Here is a 24,539-nt window from a genome sequence, read left to right on the forward strand (position 1 = left end):
TAGTAACAGTGTCGTGTTCATGATCTGATATTTACTGTGCCAAGTTCATGATAATTGATAGTAACAGTGTCGTGTTCATGATAATTGATAGTAACAGTGTCGTGTTTATGATCTGATATTGACAGTACTGTACACTTGATGGTTGAAAGTAACACTACCTGTTCACAAGACTGAAAGTATGTTGCTGTTAACCGGCCGTGACAAAATAACGGGAGACATACAGCATCAGCCAAGAATGTAAAACAGCTGTGGAAACCATCCCGAGACCCTCATTAAATTTGCCGTTAATGCACTTGAAATTTAATATTTGTTCTTCGGGGAAGGGGGAGGTGTGTTGACGCTCCTGAAACTGTGAAGCGCATACGTTCAGAACAATTAACCCGGATGAATAATGTTAGTCATACATCCGTAATGTTAATTGAAATGATAATTATTTTTTGAAACCCCCCCAGGACATATAACGTTCAGGGATGCATATGTGTATTCTCCGGAATTATTGCGATTAATATATTTTGTCATCTGACACTTTGTGTTGAAGCTGAAAAATAGTTTTGGAGATTGGTTGAACTGTTTATTTATGTCCATACAGAACTGTATGGTTGATACATCACGTGTTTCTGTGAAGATTTGACGTAGCCTTGTTTTACAAACACAGACAACAGAAAGGTCAAGGACAAAAGCGACGTCACAATCCCCGTGGTTAGAACAGTTGTTGATTGACTGAGCGATGACTCGTCGACCATGGGTAACGCTCCTACAAAAATACGCACTGCACAATATCCAGTGCAGAAATGCATAGCAGTTAATATGAACTGTGAACAACATGATCATGTGAATATTTCTTATAGTCTTCTGTCACAACATGATGTTCACATACCGTTTATCATGTTTGTTTGTTGTTTAACGTCGCAATCAGCAATATTCCAGCTGTTTGACGGCGGTCTGTAAATAATTGAGTCTGGACCAGACAATCCAGTGATTGACATCACAAGCATCGATCTACGCAGTTGGGATGGATGACATGCATCAACCATGTCAGCGAGCCTGACCACCCGATCCCGTTAGTCGCCTCCTACGACAAGCATGGGTGTTTATCATGTGAGTCCCAATACTTACATAAACGCAGAAACTTTGGGCACACTTTTATTTTCTTGATTAAAGTCACAATTTTTGCTTTATAAAAATAGCTATAGCTGCATATTCTATTCCGGTTATCGAGTCAGTATTGTTGAAATTTGTCCAGGGATGGTGGGAATGAATTGAGGTAAAGCGTTAACTCTTCACGCCGAAGTCCGGGTTCGATTCCCTGTATAGGTGTGACGTTTGAAGCCCATTTCTAATATCTGGTTTTCCACTGCCGTGATATGGCTGACATATGGGGAAAATCGGTGTAAAAGGAAGTGAAAACATAGTTACCGTTACTGTCAGGCCATCGATTGTCTCCCTTGTCGCTGCTGTGTCGTAAGGAACGTCTACTTCGATGTGTTGCTGAACAATTGTTACTGCAACGTGACGTTTTGTTTGACGTCAAACACATGGTGACGTCACAGTGAAGGAACACGGCTGGGGAGTTGTCTAGGTACTTGAAAGCTTCAAATGAAAACTGTACCTTGGCGTCATCATTGGATGAGTGGAAGGTCAAGGTCGTGTCAATCGCGCACCTGAAACAACCCAGTTGATTTTTTGACGTTGATGAAATTTTCCAACAAGCTTTTCATGGATGTATGGGATTTAAACTTCACGACTTCGTTGAACAGACACACAAACAGCCTGTGTTCGATTTCGAAACCCTGGACGACCAGGTACACGAACACGTGTTGACCAAGGTGTAACTGATCAAGTGAACCCTGGTTGACCAGTGTCAGCACATGTCGGCTCATTTGCGCTAGGGGTTGCCCTACGTTGCCCACGCCTACTGAAACCCTGGCCTGCCGTACTCCATGTGACGTCATTGGAAAAGCCTAATTAGTTTCATTTATTTATCCAATATGAATTAAACCAATTTAAAGAACAAATCAAATAGATTTTGATAAATAAGTATCTATATATTCAGATGTACGTCAGGATATTTTCGATTGTTGATATGAATACTTTATGATCAATAATGCAACTTTGATTATGATTTTAAATCTCTTTGATATTCTACACCTTATTTGAACTATCTTATCGTTTAAAATGCTTAAAAAAGACAAGTGACCCGTGAAGATCCGGGGTAGAATAGGTCTTCAGCAACCCATGTTTGCCGTAAAAGACGACTTTGCTTGTCGTAAGAGGCGACTAACGGGATCGGTTGGTCAGGCTCGCTGATATGGTTGATGCACGTCATCGTATTTTAATCTTGTTGATGTCAATCACTGGATTGTCTGGTCCAGGCTCGATGTTTTACAGACCGCCGTCATATTAACTTGATGATGCTGAGTTGGTCGTTAAACAACAAACAAACAACAAACAATGACAGCTTTAGCAAGCAACACAACAAGCGTTAACCTATTTGTTTCTTCCAGCAATACACGTGGCTATTCTGTTTCCCCTTCTCCTGACAGCCATTTTGTATTTTTCTGAGGTTTCATTTTATACGTTTTATTTCTGGCCCAGCCCTTAGTTTTCTTGATTAACACTGATTATAATTAACTCAGTTTGAACCTAGCCAAGCCTAATTGTCTGAAATATAGTAACATCGGTTGACACACTCAAATTTTAATACACTAAACTACGTTTATACCGTGCACGCTTATCACGAACTGACCGATATAACGAACTTATTTTTTAGTCCAGGCCATTTGTTGTATATATTCTGTATATATGCTTATAACGATCTACGGTTATTACGAACTAAAATTAGTGGTCCCTTTGAGTTTGTTATAAACGTAGTTTACTGTAACAGTCAACTCCGGTTAGAATGGAGTCGGATGTAGCGAATAAGGAGAACTGTATGGAACAATCACCAGATTTATTTATAATTGAAGCGAGGTCACATACAATCGCCTCTTGTGTCATGAGCAATGGATAACGCCATCTTTAATAATTGAGGTCAGTGCAATTTGACGTTTGATTTTTTTAAAGGCCGTTTCGCAAACAATAAAAAGTCGATTAATCAATGAGACTTTAAGTTATTGATAACTAATCCTCGATATATGTGACCCTGTGGGTGACATGCAAATATTTTCACAACCAAAATATTACTTATTATTTTGAAATCTTTACCATAAAACAGCATTCGAGGAAAATATTGCTACATGCTAAGTTAAAAGCCTACCTTTTATCGATAAGATCGTACACGTTGTAGGATATGTTGCGCGTTGGCGTCGCAATACATCGGACCGGAAATGGCGTCACGTCACTTCCGTTAGAGGAGACGAAAATCTGTGCGTGCATGTCCTCACCCGGGATCGCTAAGAAAGAGTTGGAAACAGCCTGTTGATAAGTCCCATCTTGGAATAATTCCAGTCTGAAAAAGACAAAATAGGAGTTTTACTGGATTTGAGATGCGGTGGGGTAGCGTTCACTCGTCACGCCGAAGACCAAGGTTCGATTCCCAACATGGGTACAATATGTGAAGCCCATTTGTGGTGTTCCCTGCTGTGATATTGCTGGACTATTGCTAAAAGCAGCGTAAAACCTTTGTACATTGCACCTGTAATTGGCTAGAAACAAACATTTTGAGATGGCCACATTATCACATAACTGTTTTATTTGGAGCAAATTTCCCCATGCAATGAATCGTTTGAAGTATAGTGTTTGAACTTTATCAATGAACTCGGAATATTTACATCCCCAAATTTCGGCCCGCGCCAATACTCAGGAAGAAGAAGAGAAACCATGGTTTATGACGACCTCATGCTGTTAGTAACCTGACCCGTGAAGATCCGGGGTAGAATAGGTCTTCAGCAACCCATGCTTGCCGTAAAAGGCAACTATGCTTGTCGTAAAAGGCGACTATGCTTGTCGTAAGAGGCGACTAACGGGATCGGGTGGTCAGGGTTGCTGACTTGGTTAATGCATGTTAACGTATCCCAGTTGCTTGGATCGAATCTCATGATGTCAATCATTGGATTGTCTGGTCCAGACTAGATTATTTACAAACCGCCATCATATAGCTGGAACATTGCTGAGTGCGGCACAAACAAACAAAACAAGTTTAGTCACCTGGTGTCGTTGCTGTCATCTGTAGACTCTTGTCACGTGGACATTAAACGCATTGCTTACCAATGCAGCCTGGCAGCACGCAGTCGTCATAAAGCCCTTTTTTTCTTATTCTTCGTAAGTCTTGGCATGGCGCTAGTATCGATACAAGAATGCTGGATCCACGTATTGGGTGCCGTTTACCAGAAAAGTCACAGGGACACGCAAGTGACATTTGATTTTCATGGAATTCAAGCTTTTTGTACTTTGTACCATGGTCGTTTGTTAAGCTCCGTTTTGGCGACCAAATATTATATTTGTGTCCCTTTTTGACCGTTAACATTAAATTTGTATACAGACTAACGTCAAAAACAAGATACCCATATAAATGCATTGATATTTTAAGTGGAATTTTTGAATGAATTATTTTCATGAAGTGACGTTTGCTGTTCAGTTTGGTATGCCACTGGTAGTGGCCATAGCTTGCTGTTAATGTTTGCGTTACAAACGCCCCCGTGCCAGCAACCACCCTACCCCTCCCTCCCCCATCCCGAGGTAGCACAAAGTTAATCTTAACAAAAGAATAGTAACAGAGTCAGAATACAGTTAGCAACATTCCACGACGTTTCTTTTGGACTATTGCTATTACGCTGCTGTGATTTCTGGTAAGGAAAAGTCCCAGTCCAAGTTTAGTGGACTTAAATGGGGACTGGATTGCCAGGATCTGTGACTCGGTTCATGGTGCATCATCGTCCCCGATTGCGTTTGACATCCACAACCATCTGCTATGCACTGGCTCGCCAGGCCTAGATGCAAGTACTAAAACACAGCCGTTATATAGCTGGTATATTGCTGCCAGTGACTTTAAACAAACAAACAATGCAGCCTGGTGTAAGCATGTCACAAGTGGTGCATATATATGTATTTAAAACATAATATTTTCTCAAGTAAAATTCAAATTCAGAGCGCTGTAAAAGGGAAGTAACTCTTGGACTCCCAGACTCCCATTCCTTCGATATTTTTTCACCAACCGACTTCACTTTTAAGTGAACATTTTGAAATGTGACAAAAAAATATTAAATTCTGTATTTCGACTTTTGTTTTGAGAAAAACATTACTTAAACAAACAACTTTTAGAATACAACATCTATTAAGTGTTTGTGTTTAACAGATGCTTTTTATACAATATGGCACCAAATAATTTCCGAATCGTGTTTAACGTGAAATTTTAATATTGCAGATTTGGAGAGCTGTGAAATCGATCGAGATAAATAAAACACTTGAACTCTATCTATTTGTAGACATGACCAAACTAAGCTCGTATACAAAGAGGCTATTGACCAGACCATACACAATGTTATCTGTCGTCATTATCTGCCGAGTTTATTTGTCGCTAACATGGGAACAGTTACAGTTACAATTTGCCGGCACATAAATGTAAGGCCGTCTATATAACATTGTGTCATTCGTCGTCATACTCAACGTAAGAGAAAGTGGTCAGTCAGAAGAAATTTAAAAAACAAACAAATTTCATGGTTGGGAATACACGCGATACGTTGTCTAGTTTTGTCAATATGTAAAACATGTTCCCAATAAAAAAAAATAAATTTAGTTATAAATATTGAACATTTTTCACGACTCTAGAGCATCGTGCGACATTCTTTGCCAAAGAGAAACACAGACATAGTGTAGGCAGAGTTACTTCCCTTCCCTTAAATGCCACCACAGCTCCTTGAATGTTACAACCAACCAAATGTTTTCCCAAAGACTTCTATCGTAACTTTATATATTTAAAATAATAACTAGGCATTCAACAGCCATTACACGTACATGTATGCAAGCTGCAATAAAAACAAATTTTGGCTAGGTCAGACAGTCTCTTTTCCGTGTTCAGGAAGCTGAACACACCAACTCCAGTTCCGCAACAAATGTCACCTACTTGAAAATATCTGTGCTCACTTTCAGCACAAGGGTTCTTGTTAAAAGAAGACAGCGCCAAATATTGAAAAACTTGGTTAGCTTTAGTTACTGGATGGGTGTACATTTAAAAGACATAAATATCATACACGATATCACCAAATCATAGCTGCCAGACATTTCTCGATCTGTACTTAAGGCTGAAAACTTTCGTCACCACTCGCCCCTTTCCGTAACCGTCAAGAAGACTCGTTCCCCTATTGACGAATGTTATGTGCGAAAATACGACAAAGCAATCAGAATGCGTGTATGACATCAAGTACTTCGCTGAAAGAATCCCTCGCTAGTAAGTTTTGATTTTACCCATGTCTTGCATCTAAAAATATACCCTAGATACAGTTATATGTGTTCAATTATACTGTAAAAATACCGTAAGTCCTGATGTGTTTTAAATAAGATCTGGAATATATATGACATGAGGGGGAATAAACGTGAACCAATTCTTTTACTTATGCCCGTTTGCGCTCAGACGGAACCCACGAGAGGGGCACAAGTCGCTGTTAGGCTTGTCCCGGAATAACACGAGTTGGTCACGAATGTTTCGTTACCCTCTCGGAGAAGGGAGTTGATTCGTCGCCACTCGCATCTTTCCGTAACCTACTACAAGGCTTGTCCCGGAATGGCACGAGTTGGCCGGAAATGTGGGGATCTGCGTCTGGTTTTCAGAGTTCAGAGACAGTTTCCAGAGGGGTGCAATATATTCAGGCACGAGAAAGACCGGATATAAAAGCAAAGTTTGGTCTAGTACAGCGGAAGATGACATATACACAAGACAACACAAAGCGAACGATTAACAGCACAACCTACCCCTGATGATCCGGGGAGGGACAGATCTTCAGCAACCCATGCTGGCCGTAAAGGCGACTATGTTGGTTGTAAGAGGCGAATAACGGGATCGGGTGATCATACACGCTGTGATCATATCCCAATTGAGTTTATCGATGCTCATGATATCAATCACTGGATTGTATGGTCCAGACTCCATTATTTACAGACCGCCGTCATATAGCTGGAATATTGCTGATTGGGGCGTGAAACAACAAAGAAAGAAACAAAAAAAAAAACGGACAGCCCCGTCAAGCAGCACAGTTTTCATGGAGTGCACCCACGTGATCAAATAACAATCTCCCATTGGTTAATAACCTTATAACAACGTTTTAAGTCATCGATAGGGATGACAGCATTTTTACCAATGTTTGGGTGTTACCTGGTATCAAACTGTCCCCTTGCTTCAGCTGAGAATGTGAGGACGTCCCTGTCAACACGAAGTGGGACTTCCAGGTTCTCAGAGAGGGGGACGATGCATTGGAACGGAACCTCGATGTCGCGGACGTGTGAAATCACGCCATCGATTACCTCTTCTCGAGATTTCACGACATTTTCATACATGATTTTCCCACCCAGATTCTGTAACGTAGAGTATAGTTGGAGTTAGCAAGGACCTCAGAAAGTTTGCAATAACATATAGCACATGGAAATAACGGATGGCAACATGCTCGCTTGACAACGGAAATCAGGACCCCATTGAAGATCGGGTTAGAATTGGTCTTCAGCAACCGACTGTCGAAGGAAGCGACTAACGGGATCGGGTAGGTCAGGCTCGCTGACTTGGTTGATGCATGTCATCGCAAGCTAATTGCTTGGGCCGATGCTCATGATGTCAATCAGTGGATTGTCTGGATATTGCTGAGTGCGGCGTTAAACAACAAATAACCGAACACTGACAACAGGCCATCTATATGACTGACTATCTATATGGTAGTGGACCACTATCCCTGGTTATAGAGCATCTTATAATTAAATATTTAGGAGAAAGTACAGCATTTATTGGAAATGTTCTTCATAATGGTTCGACCTGTTACTGACAGGTGCCAGTTATATCACGGCATGTAAACCGAATGTGGGAGAAAAGCCCGAAGTGATGCAGGTCTCAGACGTTTACCACTTCGATTAAACCCACGGTCACAGTTGGTGCTGACAAACCTCAAAACAAAATCAGGGCGAACCGGGATTCGAACCTACAATCATAGTTTTCTGGCGTGCCCAAGGGACGCAACTCTGCACAGCAAATTGCGGCGTCTTGGACGACTGGGCCACCCGTGCACCTACTCTCATATTAGGTATTGTGTAAATACAGACTCGCTGGCCAATCAGGCCACTGACTAATATAAGACCCTCTGCTATATTTGATTCCCTCGGGCCAGAGGACAAGCAGTTAATATTTCCTGATGTACCTACAGAGGATTTTGTCCCACAGGCCCCCAGGGGTGCAGTTATCATCACGTGGGTGCCGTTGCTGGTGGCGCGACAGGTGGGGTCGGTCAGGGTGACGTGCTGGGCGTGGAGGCCTGGGAAGTGCCCCTTGTCGAAAGTGATGGTCATGGCCTGAGAGGTGCAACTGACGGACTCACCAGTGGCTGAGGACAGAGTGAGTGAGTGAGTGAGTGAGTGAGTGAATGAGTGAGACAGATCGCCTTAACCATTATTTCTAATGCCTTTATAAGTGAGTGAGTTTGGCTCAAGGTCGTCTTGAACAGTTCCAGTTATATCATGGCGAGCCAGCTTGGTGTGGGAGGAAGGCCCGGTGTGATGTAGGTCTCACACGTTTACCGTTTTGGTGAAAGCTAACGTGCATGGGAATGGCGCTGATAAACCTAGAAACATAATCAGGATTCGAAACCAAGATCACGATTACATGCGAGTAACTGTCAGTTCTTAAAAAATACGTGAAATCCTGTCTCTAACATGAAATATATATACATCCCTACAAACTAAGAAACAAAATCTGGGATAGGTTTCTTGCACTCCTAAGGCACGCAAAATTCTTCCAAACGAAATAACACCAACCGGTTTTACGTACCGATACACGTGTGGTGATCTGTTGACAGGGCTAACTCCACATCCGGGCATTCACAATGATAACTGCCAATATCGTTCACACAGTTGTGGCTACATCCGCCATTTTGTAAAGTACATTCGTCAATATCTGCAAATAAAAGGGCAGTATACTTTATGTGTTCATTTTAGGCCTACCCTTATTAAAACAAATCCTGGTCATGAATTGTTTGATAGGCATTACTTAGAATTTGAATGGAAGTTGTTATCCATAAACTTTCTCTACTTTGAAATCCTGGTCATACTGAAGTATTTTACATATTATAAATTTAGTGATGAAACATTATATTCATCTGAATCGATATCAAATCGACATTTCACTCAAATATAATAACATATCATTTCACACAAGTGTATGCCGGAACTACTGTTTTTTACTGACACTATGGTTTTCTGAGTAAGATCATAAAAGTAAAACATGTACATCTTTTTTTGCCAAAAAACATCCACGCCAACGACTTTTCCGGTGTGGAATGACAAAAAGCCTCTATGTATTGAACAATGCATTAAATTTGTAACATTGAAAAATGTAAAATAGTGTTTTCGATAACAACTTTTCGATTTTAAGACGGATTTTACGCTTGGGCGATTGATAATCTTCGTAGTTTGGTTTTTTAATTGAGGGAGAAATACAAAATGCACCAAAAATGGATTTGAAAGGGCCGTTATAATGTTACCATCGGAGTGATGGTTCGCAAAATAAAGTTAAATATATTTCCTTTATTTACAATGAAGAAAAAATCAAAAGAGTTAGAATATTGCACATACCTGATTCACATAAACTACCGGTATAGCCGGAAATACACGAGCACAGGAAGTTGAGTGTTGTGACCTCGGTACAGGAAGCGTTATGGCGACAGGGACTACTCATGCACGGGTTATCTGGCAATGTTAATATATCAGAGACAGCTAAAGGCTCTGCTCCAATGGGTGTTCGTTGTCTAGGTCACGTGTAGTACAATAATATCCCAACAATGCACTCCAAGCAATGCACTTTGTACAACAGTGCCGCTTGAGCTGCACGTGGTCGGGATTTACACTGACACCTGGGCCGTTGGTTGAGTGGAAACTTGATGGCGACGTTTGGGCGAAATGTTCACTGGATAAAGGGATATTCTGTTCGTGAAACGCGAAAATGTAGCTTGCCCTAAGAGGTGGGATGAGGCGAAATGCGTTTTACGTCGCTTTCAAGATATTTGCACTTCTATAACGCGTGGTTACTTGTACTAGTCTGGACTAATTCGGTTTCTCGGTGCTAGCCCACTGAGATACCATGTTACAGTGTAGTATGGATACCCCACTCTACACATTCTAATGACTGCCAGCCGACCAGTCCTTGTTTTAGCCTTTCAATGCCACACGTCCAACGGGTAACAACAAGTACCATCCATTAACGTCTTTTGGTCTTAAGTTAGCGATATTATTTAAAAAAATAACTATACGGGCACCTAGTCAGCAATCAAAGAATATGTCTTCATGTTTTCATTTCTTAAAATATAATTTGAATTGAAAGTTTCAAAAATCATAAACAATTTCTTCGCATAATACAACTTATACAACTGCTGATGGGTATCTTTGACTCAGTATCTTTGAAAATTAATAAATTTGCTTTTTGTGGACACAAATTTACATGTCAAACATGGCAGAGTCATGTGGTCATTTCTCACCCAAGTCTTCACTGAACCAATACATTTTTACACGAAAATACCCAGCCACAGATTATTTTTAACACAGACGTAGTTAAATTTAACAATAGTTAAATTTCAATTACATAAAAAAACTATATACAGTAAACTACGGTTATAACGAACTCAAAGGGATTACTAATTTTAGTTCGTTATAACCGTACTTCGTTAATAGCATATATACAGCATAACTATAGCATATAGTCGGTAGTAAAAAGTTAGTTCGTTATATCCGTTAGTTCGTTATAAGCGTGTTCGTTATAACCGTAGTTTACTGTACTTTCTTTTGTCCCTCAATTTACATGCTTATATATCAGGGTCGATTGTGCACAGTGAATTGCGTTGCCTAGACAACTGGGCCGTTTGTGAATCCAAGTCGAGGCTTAGCATCAATTAACATTCTTCAGTTGTCGACAAAAAGATGAAAAGAAGACACTCTACTCATATATGAGTAGGACCTAATGGTGACAGTCACTAACAGTGTATTCTCCCCGGGAAGCTGAGAATAAAAATATTGATTGCACACTAATTCGTCCACGCGGTAAATAACATGTCATTAGCAATAAACATGCTTGTATGTTGAGTCGGGTGCATATAAGTCGTGATCGGGAGCAGCCGATGTAGGAGTACTATATACCTACTCCCTCCATTACAAATAAATCCAATCTAGAGAGTGTGCATGTAGGTAGACAACAACAAAACTCACCTTAAAAAGTCATTTACTAGAAATTCGGGGGCGGTCGGGTAGCCTAGTGGTTAAAGCGTTCGCTCGTTACGCAGAAGACGCGGGTTCGATTCCCGACATGGGTACAATGTGTGAGGCCCATTTCTGGTGTCCCCCGCCGTGATATTGCTGGAATATTGCTAAAAGCGGAGTAAAACCATACTCACTCACTTACTAGAAATTCAAGGTTTGCAAATGCTCACTGTTATAACGCATTGTATACTGTTGACTATTCTAAATCATTTGTCCTCATAATTCTGGAACAAAACTTCAGAAAGTTACTACCCACACAGCACAATAACAGTAGAAAAGGGGGCATTGTTTGGGGAAGGTGGATAAAACTAATCTGTTCCCAAAAACAAAATGTGGCGCCTTTTTAGACCCTACTCCATACTCTGTGTGTCTGACAGTGGTTCTATCTTGTTTCCAGCAGCATCTGAATAATTGTCCTGGGCCCACTTGCACGAAGCGATCTTATCGCTACAACTATTGTAAGCCTATGTTAAAGTATGGGAGTTACGATCATCTTAGCGCTAAGATCGCTTTGTGCATGTGGGCCCAGGACAAAAACTAACCAGGTACGGAAAATTAGCACCCACAGAGAGTTTACCTTTCTTTTGAGGCGGTGGGGTAGCCTAGTGGTTAAAGCGTTGAACTTCGAACATCACACCGGTCCGAGGTTCAGCTACCCCAATGGCTACATCTTTGATATCTCCCTTGTCCTTCTATTGCTGTAAGATTGCTATAGATTGCCGTTTGTTTGTTTGTCGTTTAATTATTCCAGTTATTTGATGTCAGTCTGTAAATTAATCGAGTATGGACCAGACATCCCACCGATTGACATCATGAGCATCGATAGAACGCAATTTGGATACGTTGACATGCATTAACCAAGACAGCGAGCCTGACCACCCGATCCTGTTTGTCGCCTCTTACAACAAGCCTGGGTTTCTCAAGATCAGTTTTAACCCGGATCTTTTCGGTTAGATTCTACTGTATCCGTACTCCCTTGACTGAGTATTTGACCTCGACCTTGACCATGACGTTCTGGCTTACCTTGGCAGAACACGGCGACTGTCTCTCCCGACCCACAGTCCTCCACAAACCATGGGTCGTGTTGGCAGTCGGACAGGGTAGCCTCGTTCCCGAAACACTTAATTTCGTCAAGAATGTACGTCATCGATGGCGGAAGTGCATGGAACTTTCCGGCAACCTCTATTCTGGGGTTAGTTGTCGGGTAGCCTGCTTGACGGCAGGCGATCTCAGCGGCGTGAACGTCAAAGCCGTCATCACACACCAGCCCCGTTCTGTTCAAACGTCACACAATGACAGATCTTGAAATGTCCAATGAAGAACTTGATGCATAATGAAGATAGCAAATTGAAATAATAAAATATGTAGTCTGTTAGGGACTGTCCCTTGACATGTTGATATTCCGGTGTTGGTTGTTGTATTTTTTAGGCGGTGAGGATTGTTGGTAATTTGTTCCAGAATAAACTGGAAAGAAATCCTGATAAAATGAGTAGTAATAAGACTGTCTAAAAATATATCCAGTCACACACACACACACACACACACACACACACACACGCACGCACGCACGCACGCACGCACGCACGCACGCACGCACACACACACACACACACACGCACACACACACACACACACTAAAATATTAAGAATCATGCAGTGGTCCACCCTAATCAATTGAAGCCCAATAAAAGCGGGCAATGTCACATCTATAGACAGATGAGATACATTGTAGGCTTGTGGAACGTCAAGTACCTGAACATCTGTATGAATTCAATGAAGCATTTATTATGACGTGAAACGAAAAGGACCAAGGTCAATGAAGCATCAACAACACCCTCCCCAGCTTCGCTGAAGAAGGGATGTCACCATCTCCGTCACTAGCTTTGCAAGGAATTTCTCTCGCGTATGGGCTCTGTTTGATTGGACTAAAAAAATGAGTTTACCTGCGACGTTTTAGTGGTGAACAGGCCCATGGTATTTCTCCTAATGGAGATACATTACACTGGATAATTGCCAAATTGCCAAATTACAATATAAGCCCTGTCATAATATGTAATGACGTGTTACCTCCCTGCGTGCGTGATCTGGACCAGGCCGGTGTGGGGGTCGGGCCCGAGAATCAGGGAAACGTTGTTATCCTAGAACATGTCAATGACGTACCAGGGGCTTAAGTTTGTGGTGAAGGAAAGAAAAGGGGAATATGCTTGGACAAACACTCACACACAAAACTCAGTATGGGCAAAACAGATTAAATAAGTAAATGCAATGGGGAGGACTTGCAGTTTCTATTTCAAAGTTGATTTTTTCTATCGTGCATAAGGATGGTGTGGTAGTCTAGTGGTTACAGCGTTGACTCGCTACCCCAAACCTCTAGGTTCGATTCTACATATGGATGGAGTAAGACTGGAACAGTTTCCATTTTATTATGATAAAATGTCTCGAATTACCTTTAACAAGCAAACAAACAAAATGTCAACTAACGAGCACAAACATGGACAAACACAAACCAAAACCGAAACGGTTTTATTGCAATTGTCCAATAGTATAGCTAAATAATTATCTATTTATATTATTTATGTTATGTTAGGTTATGTGAACATATGCATGAAATTATACATTTTTTGTATAAATTTAAATATAATGTTTGATGACACAGTGTTCTACCTGTACGGCGCCGTCAACTTGGGCTATCACGGACACCAGAAGGAGCAACACCGCGTGTGTCATGTCCGGGAGCTCTGTGTACTTTGTGTGTGTGTGTGAACTAGCCCAGTTGTCAACACCTCAACTGATAGAAGGCGAGTATGAAGCTAACGCACCTCCTGACATAGTTACAACCCAGTGTTTGTCTTGCGATAAAAAATATCGTTCACTTGACATGCTGAAGATTCTGAAAAATAATTTCCCAAAAATGTTTGGCTGCCTCTTTCAGAAGTCTTTGATGGGCATTTTTGAAAATGGAAGAACATGAATACATGACACTTTTTTTTAATACATAACAACTTCTTTTACTCTTTGTCACAACGTTTCAGAGCTCCTTCATCAGGTGAATACTGTGCTACTTCATCAGGGGAATACTGTCCTCCTTCATCAGGTGAATATTCAGCTACTTCATCAGGGGAATACTGTTCTACTTCATCAGATGAATACTCAGCTACTTCATCAGGGGAATACTCAGCTACTTCATCAGGGGAATACTCAGCTACTTCATCAGGTGAATACTGTGCTACTTCGTCAGGTGAATACTGTGTTCCTTCGTCAGGTGAATACTCAACTACTTCATCAGGTGAATACTGTGCTACTTCATCAGGTGAATACTCAGCTACTTCATCAGGGGAATACTGTGCTACTTCATGAGGTGAATACTGTGCTCCTTCGTCAGGGGAATACTGTCCTCCTTCATCAGGTGAATACTCAGTTACTTCATCAGGGGAATACTCAGCTACTTCATCAGGTGAATACTGTGCTACTTCGTCAGGTGAATACTGTGCTCCTTCGTCAGGTGAATACTCAACTACTTCATCAGGTGAATACTGTGCTACTTCATCAGGTGAATACTCAGCTACTTCATCAGGGGAATACTGTGCTACTTCATGAGGTGAATACTGTGCTCCTTCATCAGGGGAATACTGTCCTCCTTCATCAGGTGAATACTCAGTTACTTCATCAGGTGAATACTCAGCTACTTCATCAGGGGAATACTGTCCTCCTTCATCAGGGGAATACTGTGCTCCTTCATCTGGGGAATACTCAGCTACTTCATCAGGGGAATACTCAGCTACTTCATCTGGGGAATACTGTGCTCCTTCATCAGGGGAATACTCAGCTACTTCATCAGGGGGAGTACTGTGCTACTTCATCAGGTGAATACTCAGCTACTTCATCTGGGGAATACTGTGCTCCTTCATCAGGTGAATACTGTGCTCCTTCATCAGGGGAATACTGTGCTCCTTCATCAGGGGAATACTCAGCTACTCCATCAGGGGAATACTGTGCTCCTTCATCAGGGGAATACTCAGCTACTTCATCAGGGGGAGTACTGTGCTACTTCATCAGGTGAATACTCAGCTACTTCATCTGGGGAATACTGTGCTCCTTCATCAGGGGAATACTGTGCTCCTTCATCAGGGGAATACTCAGCTACTTCATCAGGTGAATACTCAGCTACTTCATCAGGGGAATACTCAGCTACTTCATCAGGGGAATACCGTCCTCCTTCATCAGGGGAATACTCGGCTACTTCATCAGGGGAATACTGTGCTCCTTCATCAGGGGAATACTGTGCTCCTTCATCAGGGGAATACTGTGCTCCTTCATCAGGGGAATACTCAGCTACTTCATCAGGTGAATACTCAGCTACTTCATCAGGTGAATACTCAGCTACTTCATCGGGGGAATACTGTGCTCCTTCATCAGGTTAATACTCAGCTCCTTCATCAGGGGAATACTGTGCTCCTTCATCAGGTGAATACTCTGCTACTTCATCAGGGGAATACTGTGCTCCTTCATCAGGTGAATACTCAGCTACGTCACCGGGTGAATACTGTGCTCCTTCATCAGGTGAATACTCAGCTACTTCATCAGGTGAATACTGTGCTACTTCATCAGGTGAATACTCAGCTACTTCATCAATACTGTATTTACATGATGAAGGAGCAAGAAGTAGCTCTGAAACGTCGTGACAAAGAAGAAAAGAAGTTGTTGTCCATAAAACGTTGTCCTGATTCATACCTCTTTCAGAGAAACACATTGTACTGAGAAAACTTTTTCGTCTCAAGCTAAATTCCAAGGCATTCTCTCTCACAGAAAATTAAATGGTGGGTCCTCTATAGAATGACCAGCCACGAGAAAGATACATCTTCCCGAGGCAAGAGCGTTAACTGACTATAAAAGTCCAGTTTCCACCCTTGCCGAACTAGGCTGCAATTTCCAGGCTCGGTCGTCTAATTGTTCGCCCCGATTATGTTTCTAGGTTTGTCAGCACCATACCCGTGCTCGTGGGTTTCACCGAAGTGGTAAACGTCCGAAACCTGCATCACTTCCGGGTTTCCTCCCACATTAAGCTGACACACCGTGATATAACTGGAGTAATGTTTAAAGCGGCGTTAAACCCAACTCACTCACTCTTTAAATTAGGATACCATGACATGCATCAACAAAGTCATCGAACTTGACCACCCGATTTACTACGTCGCCTCTTAACATATAGAGAACCAATAATATCTATTATATATAACTCTATCTGTTACTTTAACAAAGTTGAAAAAACAAAACTGATCACATGGAAAAGAGATTTATTATCAACAACTGTGTTCATAAGTATTATACACAACGGAAATCAGGGCCCACTTCAACAACGCGACGGCCAGTATACTCAATATAGATGCACGCATGCAAGGGACCATGTGTTGTAATTGAATTTGCCACATATGACACTTAGCAAAATCTGCAAAAGGCATTCATTTTTCGAGGAATATGTACATCAAACTATGTTATTTTGTGTGTTCCAAGTTTATATAACATAAACGGATTTTGCTTCAATAGCTCAATAATTCGTAGAATTCGCTAAAAATGATCGACAATTTGATTAAAAAATTTATCACCAACCAAGCGCAGCAAGGAGTACGTTGAAATATTAAGGGTGAACTTTGATCAGTATATATTTTGCACATGCACTCAAGGCGTTTAACGCAGAATATTAAAGAAGAAAACAAAGGCAACAGTATCTCAATGTTTACGTCAAGGGAGTGTTTCGAATACTCAAAGGGTCTCGAGTGTGTGTTTCCTATTTCTTTTCCTGCGATTTTTGACGATTATCGCAATCATCCCTGAGACGATCGCAGTCAGTGCAAACACCGCCACTGACGTCCCCACCACCTTCTTCCAGTGCGTGGACGCCGACTCCACCATATTCCGCCTCTCTCTTAAACTGTTGTTGATGACCTCGTGGTTGTGGTCAAGGTCCCGAGATGGCTCGTCATTTGTTAAGTTTGATAAAGGAAGAGAAATGTTTATTGCCGATGTTGAGTTGAGAGTTGGTGTGACGGTACTTGACGTTGTCGTTTCCCATGTTGAGGAGGTCGTGGTTGGATTCGCCGTTGTTGTAGTCGGGGTCGTCGTGGATGTCGCCGTGGTCGTCGTTGTTGTAGTTGAAGGTGTTGTAGTTGGAGTCGTCGTTGTTGTGGTTGTAGTTGTAGTTGAAGTGGTTGTAGGGATTGTCGTCGTCACTGTAAACAAAAACAAACGATTTGAAATCAAATAATGTGACACACATTCACACATACACACACACACACACACACACACACACACACACACACACACACACACACACACACACACACACACTTGGGCGTGACGTTAAACCCCACTTCTCCACACCACCTCATCTCATATTATTGAAAGGTAATCTGCAGTTACTATCATATAAAAGTATCGGGTGTTCTTTAACTTATTTTGAGTAGTATACACTCTTCCAGGAAAGTAACGCACAGGTAGTATGTAGTTCATTGACAAAGAGTGAGTGAGTGAGTATGGTTTTACGCCGCTTTTAGCAATATTCCAGCAATATCACGGCGGGGGACACCAGAAATGGGCTTCACACATTGTACCCATGTCGAGAATCGAACCCGGGTCTTCGGCGAGACGAGCGAACGCTTTAACCACTAAGCTACCCGACCGCCCCTCATTGACAAAGAAATCCGGTATATGAATTGGATATATGTTGGTGGCCTGATATTCGACAAACGGTGCGTCAAAACGGAGCCATTGCCGATTTGCAATGTTTGAAGCGGCATTGTTTTCACACTTGTTTAAAAATGTCATGGAGGAAAACAGTAAAGCAAAATGCACGTGTAAGTTATGGCATTCGTAAGAATAGCAGCGCTGCCGATCGGAACATCGCCATAGGACGTATTCTAAGAGGGGAATTGCAGTCTTCTGTTTCACGCCTGTTCAACGTCCACCACAGCACCATTTGCCGCATTTGACACCGATACATTCAGTTCAATTCCACTGTAGACCGTCCTAGAGCCGCCCGAGAACCGTTTGACCAAGAGTTACCACCCCTGCACATCCCCTGAGGGGGATATCGGACCAGACTGTCAGGAACCATCTTCGCGAGGCAGGAATCCCACCAAGAAGACCAGTTATCGTCCCTGTTTTGCAACAGATCCATCGACAGCGAGGCTTGCGTTGGTACCATAACTTACAGCCTTGGAATTTGGGAAACTGGAGTCGAGTGTGGTTTAGTATTTCTTCTTCACAGGCGAGATGGAAGACAACGTGTTTATCGTCGTCGAAATGAGCGTTTTGCCCCAAATTGTGTACGTGAATTCGACCATTTCGGTGGCGGAAGTGTCATGGTGTAGTGGGGCATATCCTACACCACGAGATCTGACTTGGTTGTGGTTCAGGGAAATTTGACAGCAAGTCGCTTCATGAATCCAATTCTTCAACCTCACCTTCTTCCATCTTGACCGCTAGAGGGAGCTGTTTCAACAGGACAACGCTCCACCGCACACATCTCGTGTCGGTAGACTCCCTTCAAAATGCCTACATCAACGCCTTGCCCTGGCCGTCGAGATCTCCAGATCTCAACCCAATCGAACAGCTCTGGGATGAACTCGATCGACGTGTACGTCAACGTCAGAACACTCCGCAGACACTCCCAGAACTGGCCAACGCGTTACAAGAGGAATTGCGCAGAATTCCACAGGACAGAATTCGTACACTTATCCAGTCAGTCCCGAGGAGATGCAGTGCCGTGATTGCTGCCCGGGGCGGTCACGCGAGATACTGAGTTCGGCGCAACCTTGTGGCCTTATGTGACATGACAATGAACAGTTGTCAATGCCTTTGTACAACGACAACGTGTGACTATCGAGCACAAAAAATTCATATTTGTATCTATGATATTAAATTAATTATATCGACTTTATTAGGTACAATACATTTACTAAAAATCTACCTGTGCGTTTCCTTTTTTGAAGAGTGTATATCAAATTTTGGCTTGAATATATGTACATATATATGTATTATTTGCAGTTGGAAATGTAGGAGGAAGATCAAACCAATTCTTTTTTTGGCAATGAACAATTTCAGCAGTTTGCAGTTCATCTCCGTGCATAATCTATCAAGATTACTTGAAACTAAAGCTTGTTCACCCTATTTTTCTTAAAAAAACGTAACATATCGCAGCGTAGCCGAAGGACACAATATAATTCGCCATTATATAAGACAACGTAGCGTAGCGAAACGTTACCTAACGAATGTTTGTTTGTTATATTTGATTCCAGCCACGTGACGGCGGTCTGTATATAAGCGAGTCTGGACCAGACAATCTTGTGATTGAGTGATGAGCATTGTAATACGCAATTGGAATACGATGACATGCATCAACCAAGTCACCGAGCCAGACCCAACGACAACGTTTGTCGCCTCTTATGACATATATAGTCGCCTCTGACGACACAAATAGTCGCTTGTTATGACAAGCATGGGTTGCTGATGACCAATTCTAACCCGGATTTTCACTGGTCTTTGCTGGTTTTTTTATGGTTTCAGTCCAGATTTACTCAACACACACGGCATGGTACAACATTTAGAATGCATCGACGGCATCAACCAATTACCAATAAAATGACACGACAGTGAAACTTACGTCCGCATGACAACGCGACAAGCTGACTTTTGATGCTGCTTAGCTCGGCGTAACTGTTGACCTTGAACATGAGCTCTGGCCTTGACGCCAGGTTTCGAAGTTCTGTGTCGTTCACTCCCGCCCCGACCCCCACCGAAATCATCTCCACGTGCTTCGCACGCGCTGCCTCTATCGCTTTGGCTGTGGACTCCATGTCGTCAGACTTTCCGTCGGTTAGAGTCAGAATCTGATCCGGTACCTCATCCCTGTTTCCCCTCGTGAGGATCTTTGTCAGAGCGTAGTTCAGAGCCTTGGCTGTGTTGGTTCCCCCGCCATTGTGGTAGATCTTCATCACCTTTGCCCTCAGTTCTCCTTTCTTTCCATTAAACTGCCCCAGCTTGGCTTCACGCCGTATGCCGTCTGAGAAACGTACCACGGCAATCTGGTAGCCCTCGTCGCTGACTTCAAGGTCACCGATGAAACTTTCCAGAAACTGTTTTGCCTTTTCGAAGTCTGGCTTTGTTACGCTACCCGAGCTGTCCAGTAGGATGACCAGGTCCCGTCTCACTGACGGACATACTGCAACAGATGAATCAGACATAAATATTCGTGAGGACAGAACATAAAGAGTGATTATTTTCGGGGGTTAAAAGTAAGGAACTAACAAAAATCGTTCAGTGATTCGTTTCTTTAAGCTGCAGCTCAAAATATTTTAGTTATATTTACAAATAATCGAATGCGGGTTTAGAAAACAACTTTAGCTGATGACCCGTGAAGATCCGCGTTAGGATAGGTCTTCAGCATCCGGCATACCATTTAAATTGTCTTGGCGTCCAATTTTACATTTCTTGAGTCATATCAGGGTACAAAGCTGGGACAAGTACATAAGACTGGGATTCACATAAAATGCATGACCATGCGTGTTCATACCCTTAGGGCTAACTATTTATTTACATATCTTTGCAAGAAAAAAAAATGACGAAAATAAATTTCAACATTAAAATATTGGCATCCACGTAGCAGATTTAACATTTGAATGGCATCCAGCGTAATTCACTGCGGCATACGGACTACCACTTAAAGGCCTCGGGGTTTGGGCGTACGAAAAGATGGTTGGCATCACCTGAATGTAAATTTCTCCAGTATATATACATCACTTAAGACCCGTGAAGATCCGTGGTAGAATAGATCTTCAGCAACCTATGCTTGCCATAAAAGGCGACTATGCTTGTCGTAAAAGGCGACTGTGGTCAGGCTCGCTGACTTGGTTGATGCATGCCATTGTATCCCAACTGCGTGGATCGATGTCAAACAAACAAACGTTTAGCACGAAATTTAAACTTATTGTCTTGAAATTTCAAGATCCTTATCTTAAAAATTCAACTTATGTATCTTGAAATTTCAACTTAGTATGTATCTGGAAATTATAAATGAGTATCTTGAAATTTCAAGATCTCATGTAGAAATTTCAAGAAAAACAAATGTCCCTAAAAGGCTTCCGTAAACTTATCTTACTTGTGTTGAAAATAACACGTTTCTGGTGACAGTTTTAAAATTTCGATGTAGCAACCACAATCTAGATATAGAAAAGGGAGAAAAACTGGGACAGATGTTGAAAACAGAATCTGTACTTATTGTGAACGTTATGGTTTTATTATGTTGAAAATGTAAACCACTTTCTTCTCGTGTGCTCGGAACTTGGATGCCTCGTGCTATTTACCTATGATTTATCACAACAATCCCTGTCCAGAAAGGTTCGTATCTATCATGCCCACTACAAATACTAAATGTTTGTCACACATTTTTAAATATATATATTTTGCTTGTAAACTTAGAACATTAATAATTATTTAGATATACATGCCCTTCATCTTGCTCAAATTTAATCAAATTATACCCAACTTAGCATCTTGAAATTTCAACAGAGCATCTTGAAATTTCAACAGAGCATCTTGAAATTTCAACTTAGTATCTTGAAATTTCAAAAGAAAAGGAAGAAAATGGCCCTAAAAGGCATCCGTATAAGTTTCTATTCGTAATAAAGATTTATATGCACAATACGCTGTTTGTTGATAGTTTTGTGTAAAACTATTGTGCCAGTTTTGTTGGCATCTATCGTTAATACGTTGCTTTATTTGTCTTATAAATATTTCACAATCCCCGCAGTCTTGAATAATCCATGCATAACCTAAACCAAGTTCAAAAAAAGGTTTTAATAAATTAATAAGAACAAGTTGTACAATACACCTGACCATACTTGGCCTAAAAGACACTCAGTTCAATTCCACTGTATAATGACAAAATGATAAATTAATACATACAAAAAGACATCAACTGAACGTTCAGGCATTTCCCACATGCAAAAATCCCAATAGAAGTGAACATACGTTACACAGGATATCACAAATAAGAAATAAGAAAGACAAATTGTCCACTCACATTGAGATGAAACCAGCTTCTCGTGAATACAAGCAAGGAATACGCATAAAACAAGAATGCTTCCCATCTCCGTGTCCACGATACACACGGAGGGTATCTGTCCTACGTTACTATCAGATGCCAGCGGCCAAGTGGGGTGTGTATTCCGGAGTCTTGTCTGCTGTGCTGGCCATGGTTCGGGAAAATAAGAGACGGCTGTTCCGTCTTGCAATGCGTACATTGCTGCTCCGACCCAGGGCTTATCACAGCCGGCTTTGCTTCCGTTCATCCGTGCATGACTCAGTATTGGACAAACAGTTTAACACCGCTGACATTGTTGACAAATTGAGCTGTAAACCTTAAGTCTTTGGAGAATTCGCTTTTTCAGTGTTCAAACTTTATTTTTCAATCCTTGATCACATACAATAAATATTGACAGCGCGTATAGATCATCATGTTGGAAAACATGGTGCAAATATTGTTACAGCAGCCTCTTTTAAATGGTTTAATTAAAAACCAATCCTGCGATGTGATTTGTAAACAAAGTAAATGTTTCGCGTAGATTGCTGTTGTTTTCAGTCAATGACGATCGTTGAGTAATTCGAACATTTAGTTTGCTTTGCAACCCGTCTGTATAGACATGACCCCCATCGTGATGAATCTGGACTGCAACGGCGTAAAATTCCATTCACTCACTTACTCCATATATATGCTCTCTAAGTTGGCATTCCCGTCAGTTGAAACTTAAAAAATGGGAATATTTCGGATGCAGGTTTTCAACCACCATTTGTATTGTTTATCCCCCACTAACGGACGTTGTTCAGGCTATAAATAGAGACAATAGTGCACTTAATAAGTGACATAGCTGTCTGCCTTAACAAGGAGGCGTCAGGAAGTTTAACTATCTCGGAAACAAAGATCGCGAGGTGCTACAGATATACATATATACAGAGATACGGCGTGATAATAGCAATATAAATCTGTCCCTAATTATCTTCGGGTGCGATAACACACATACAAAATAAACTAAACTTTGTTGGAAAACGTTGATTTGACTAATGGGGATACATTACACTGTATAATCGATGATTTGCCAATATAAGCTCTGTCATAATATGTAGTGACGTTTTACCTCCCTGCGTGCGTGATCTGGACCAGGCCGGTGTGGGGGTCGGGCCCGAGAATCAGGGAAACGTTGTTATCCTAGAACATGTCAATGACGTACCAGGGGCTTACGTTTGTGGTGAAGGAATGAAAAGGGGAATATACTTGGACAAACACTCACACACAAAACTCAGTATGGGCAAAACAGATTAAATACAATCTCATTAAAATCAGACCTTAGTTCTCGCTACCGCTAAACAAAGATCTGAGGACATCCCATTAGGGGTCACGTCAGAACGACCTTTCACCCGACCAATCAGTACGTCGCTTACCAGATTATGAAAGTGACAGTCGGAATGTTATTTCTAATCATGCAATCTCGAAAACTTTAACATGGGGTATTCCGAACGATAGTTACGGGTTTAACGACTGAATCCTTACAATCTAGACCATCTATTAGCCAGTCCAGAATGTTTTTTGTTCAGGTTTCAAATTTGTAATCGTGAATTTGTCAAAATATGTTTCGAAGCGTAGTCGCCAATTTGAAATTTGTGCCGTAAAGCACGAGAAAGCTGCCTTCTGATTGGTCATTCCATTGGTCGGTCAGAGTTCGCGCAAGGTCGGCCTGACGTGACCCGTAATGGGATGTCCTCAGATCTTTGTTTAGCGGTAGCTAGAACTAAGGAGTGATTTTAATGAGATTACCCGAGAACATCCCACATATACTCAATTAGGGACATGTCAGGCGACGTAGCGAGTCCGTGCAATGCGCGTTTGCTTTCTCGTCGGAGACAATCAGTGACGACTTGGGCATATAGTCCTACATTGTCTTCTTGCAATTCAAAATTTCTTCTGATGATTTGAACAAATGGAAAAATGACAGGACGCAAAATTTCAAATCGCTTAACAGTCAAATATGTCCATTCACAATTACCAAATC

General features: G+C 41.6%; 3 protein-coding genes across 4 annotated transcripts; all 3 read right to left on the reverse strand.

The window, feature by feature from the left end:
* Positions 1 to 567: 567 nt before the first annotated feature.
* On the reverse strand, positions 568 to 14,177 carry LOC139445807 (oncoprotein-induced transcript 3 protein-like). Of its 2 annotated transcripts, none has more exons than XM_071227034.1 (10): positions 14,101 to 14,177; positions 13,504 to 13,574; positions 12,460 to 12,710; positions 9,763 to 9,876; positions 8,960 to 9,085; positions 8,338 to 8,516; positions 7,307 to 7,506; positions 3,257 to 3,448; positions 1,417 to 1,661; positions 568 to 754 (listed from the first exon to the last, which is right to left on the reverse strand). In XM_071227034.1, exons 1-10 carry the CDS (start codon positions 14,161 to 14,163, stop codon positions 576 to 578), a joined length of 1,620 nt encoding a protein of 539 aa, XP_071083135.1. In that variant the 5' UTR covers positions 14,164 to 14,177; the 3' UTR covers positions 568 to 575. The 2 variants fall into 2 exon arrangements, with proteins under 2 accessions (XP_071083135.1, XP_071083134.1); XM_071227033.1 differs by having other exon boundaries at positions 568 to 769.
* Positions 14,178 to 14,444: 267 nt separating this feature from the next.
* LOC139446525 (S-antigen protein-like) lies at positions 14,445 to 16,186 on the reverse strand. Its single transcript, XM_071227828.1, has 3 exons — positions 16,168 to 16,186; positions 15,485 to 15,843; positions 14,445 to 15,287 (listed from the first exon to the last, which is right to left on the reverse strand). Exons 1-3 carry the CDS (start codon positions 16,184 to 16,186, stop codon positions 14,445 to 14,447), a joined length of 1,221 nt encoding a protein of 406 aa, XP_071083929.1.
* A 563-nt stretch (positions 16,187 to 16,749) lies between these two features.
* Positions 16,750 to 22,736, reverse strand: LOC139445540 (collagen alpha-4(VI) chain-like). Its single transcript, XM_071226682.1, has 3 exons — positions 22,517 to 22,736; positions 20,099 to 20,656; positions 16,750 to 17,663 (listed from the first exon to the last, which is right to left on the reverse strand). Exons 1-3 carry the CDS (start codon positions 22,734 to 22,736, stop codon positions 17,197 to 17,199), a joined length of 1,245 nt encoding a protein of 414 aa, XP_071082783.1. The 3' UTR covers positions 16,750 to 17,196.
* Positions 22,737 to 24,539: the final 1,803 nt, after the last annotated feature.

The sequence above is a fragment of the Haliotis cracherodii genome, unplaced genomic scaffold (genome assembly GCF_022045235.1).
Source record: "Haliotis cracherodii isolate W230 unplaced genomic scaffold, xgHalCrac1.p SCAF_6, whole genome shotgun sequence".
In the NCBI taxonomy this organism is placed as follows: domain Eukaryota; kingdom Metazoa; phylum Mollusca; class Gastropoda; order Lepetellida; family Haliotidae; genus Haliotis; species Haliotis cracherodii.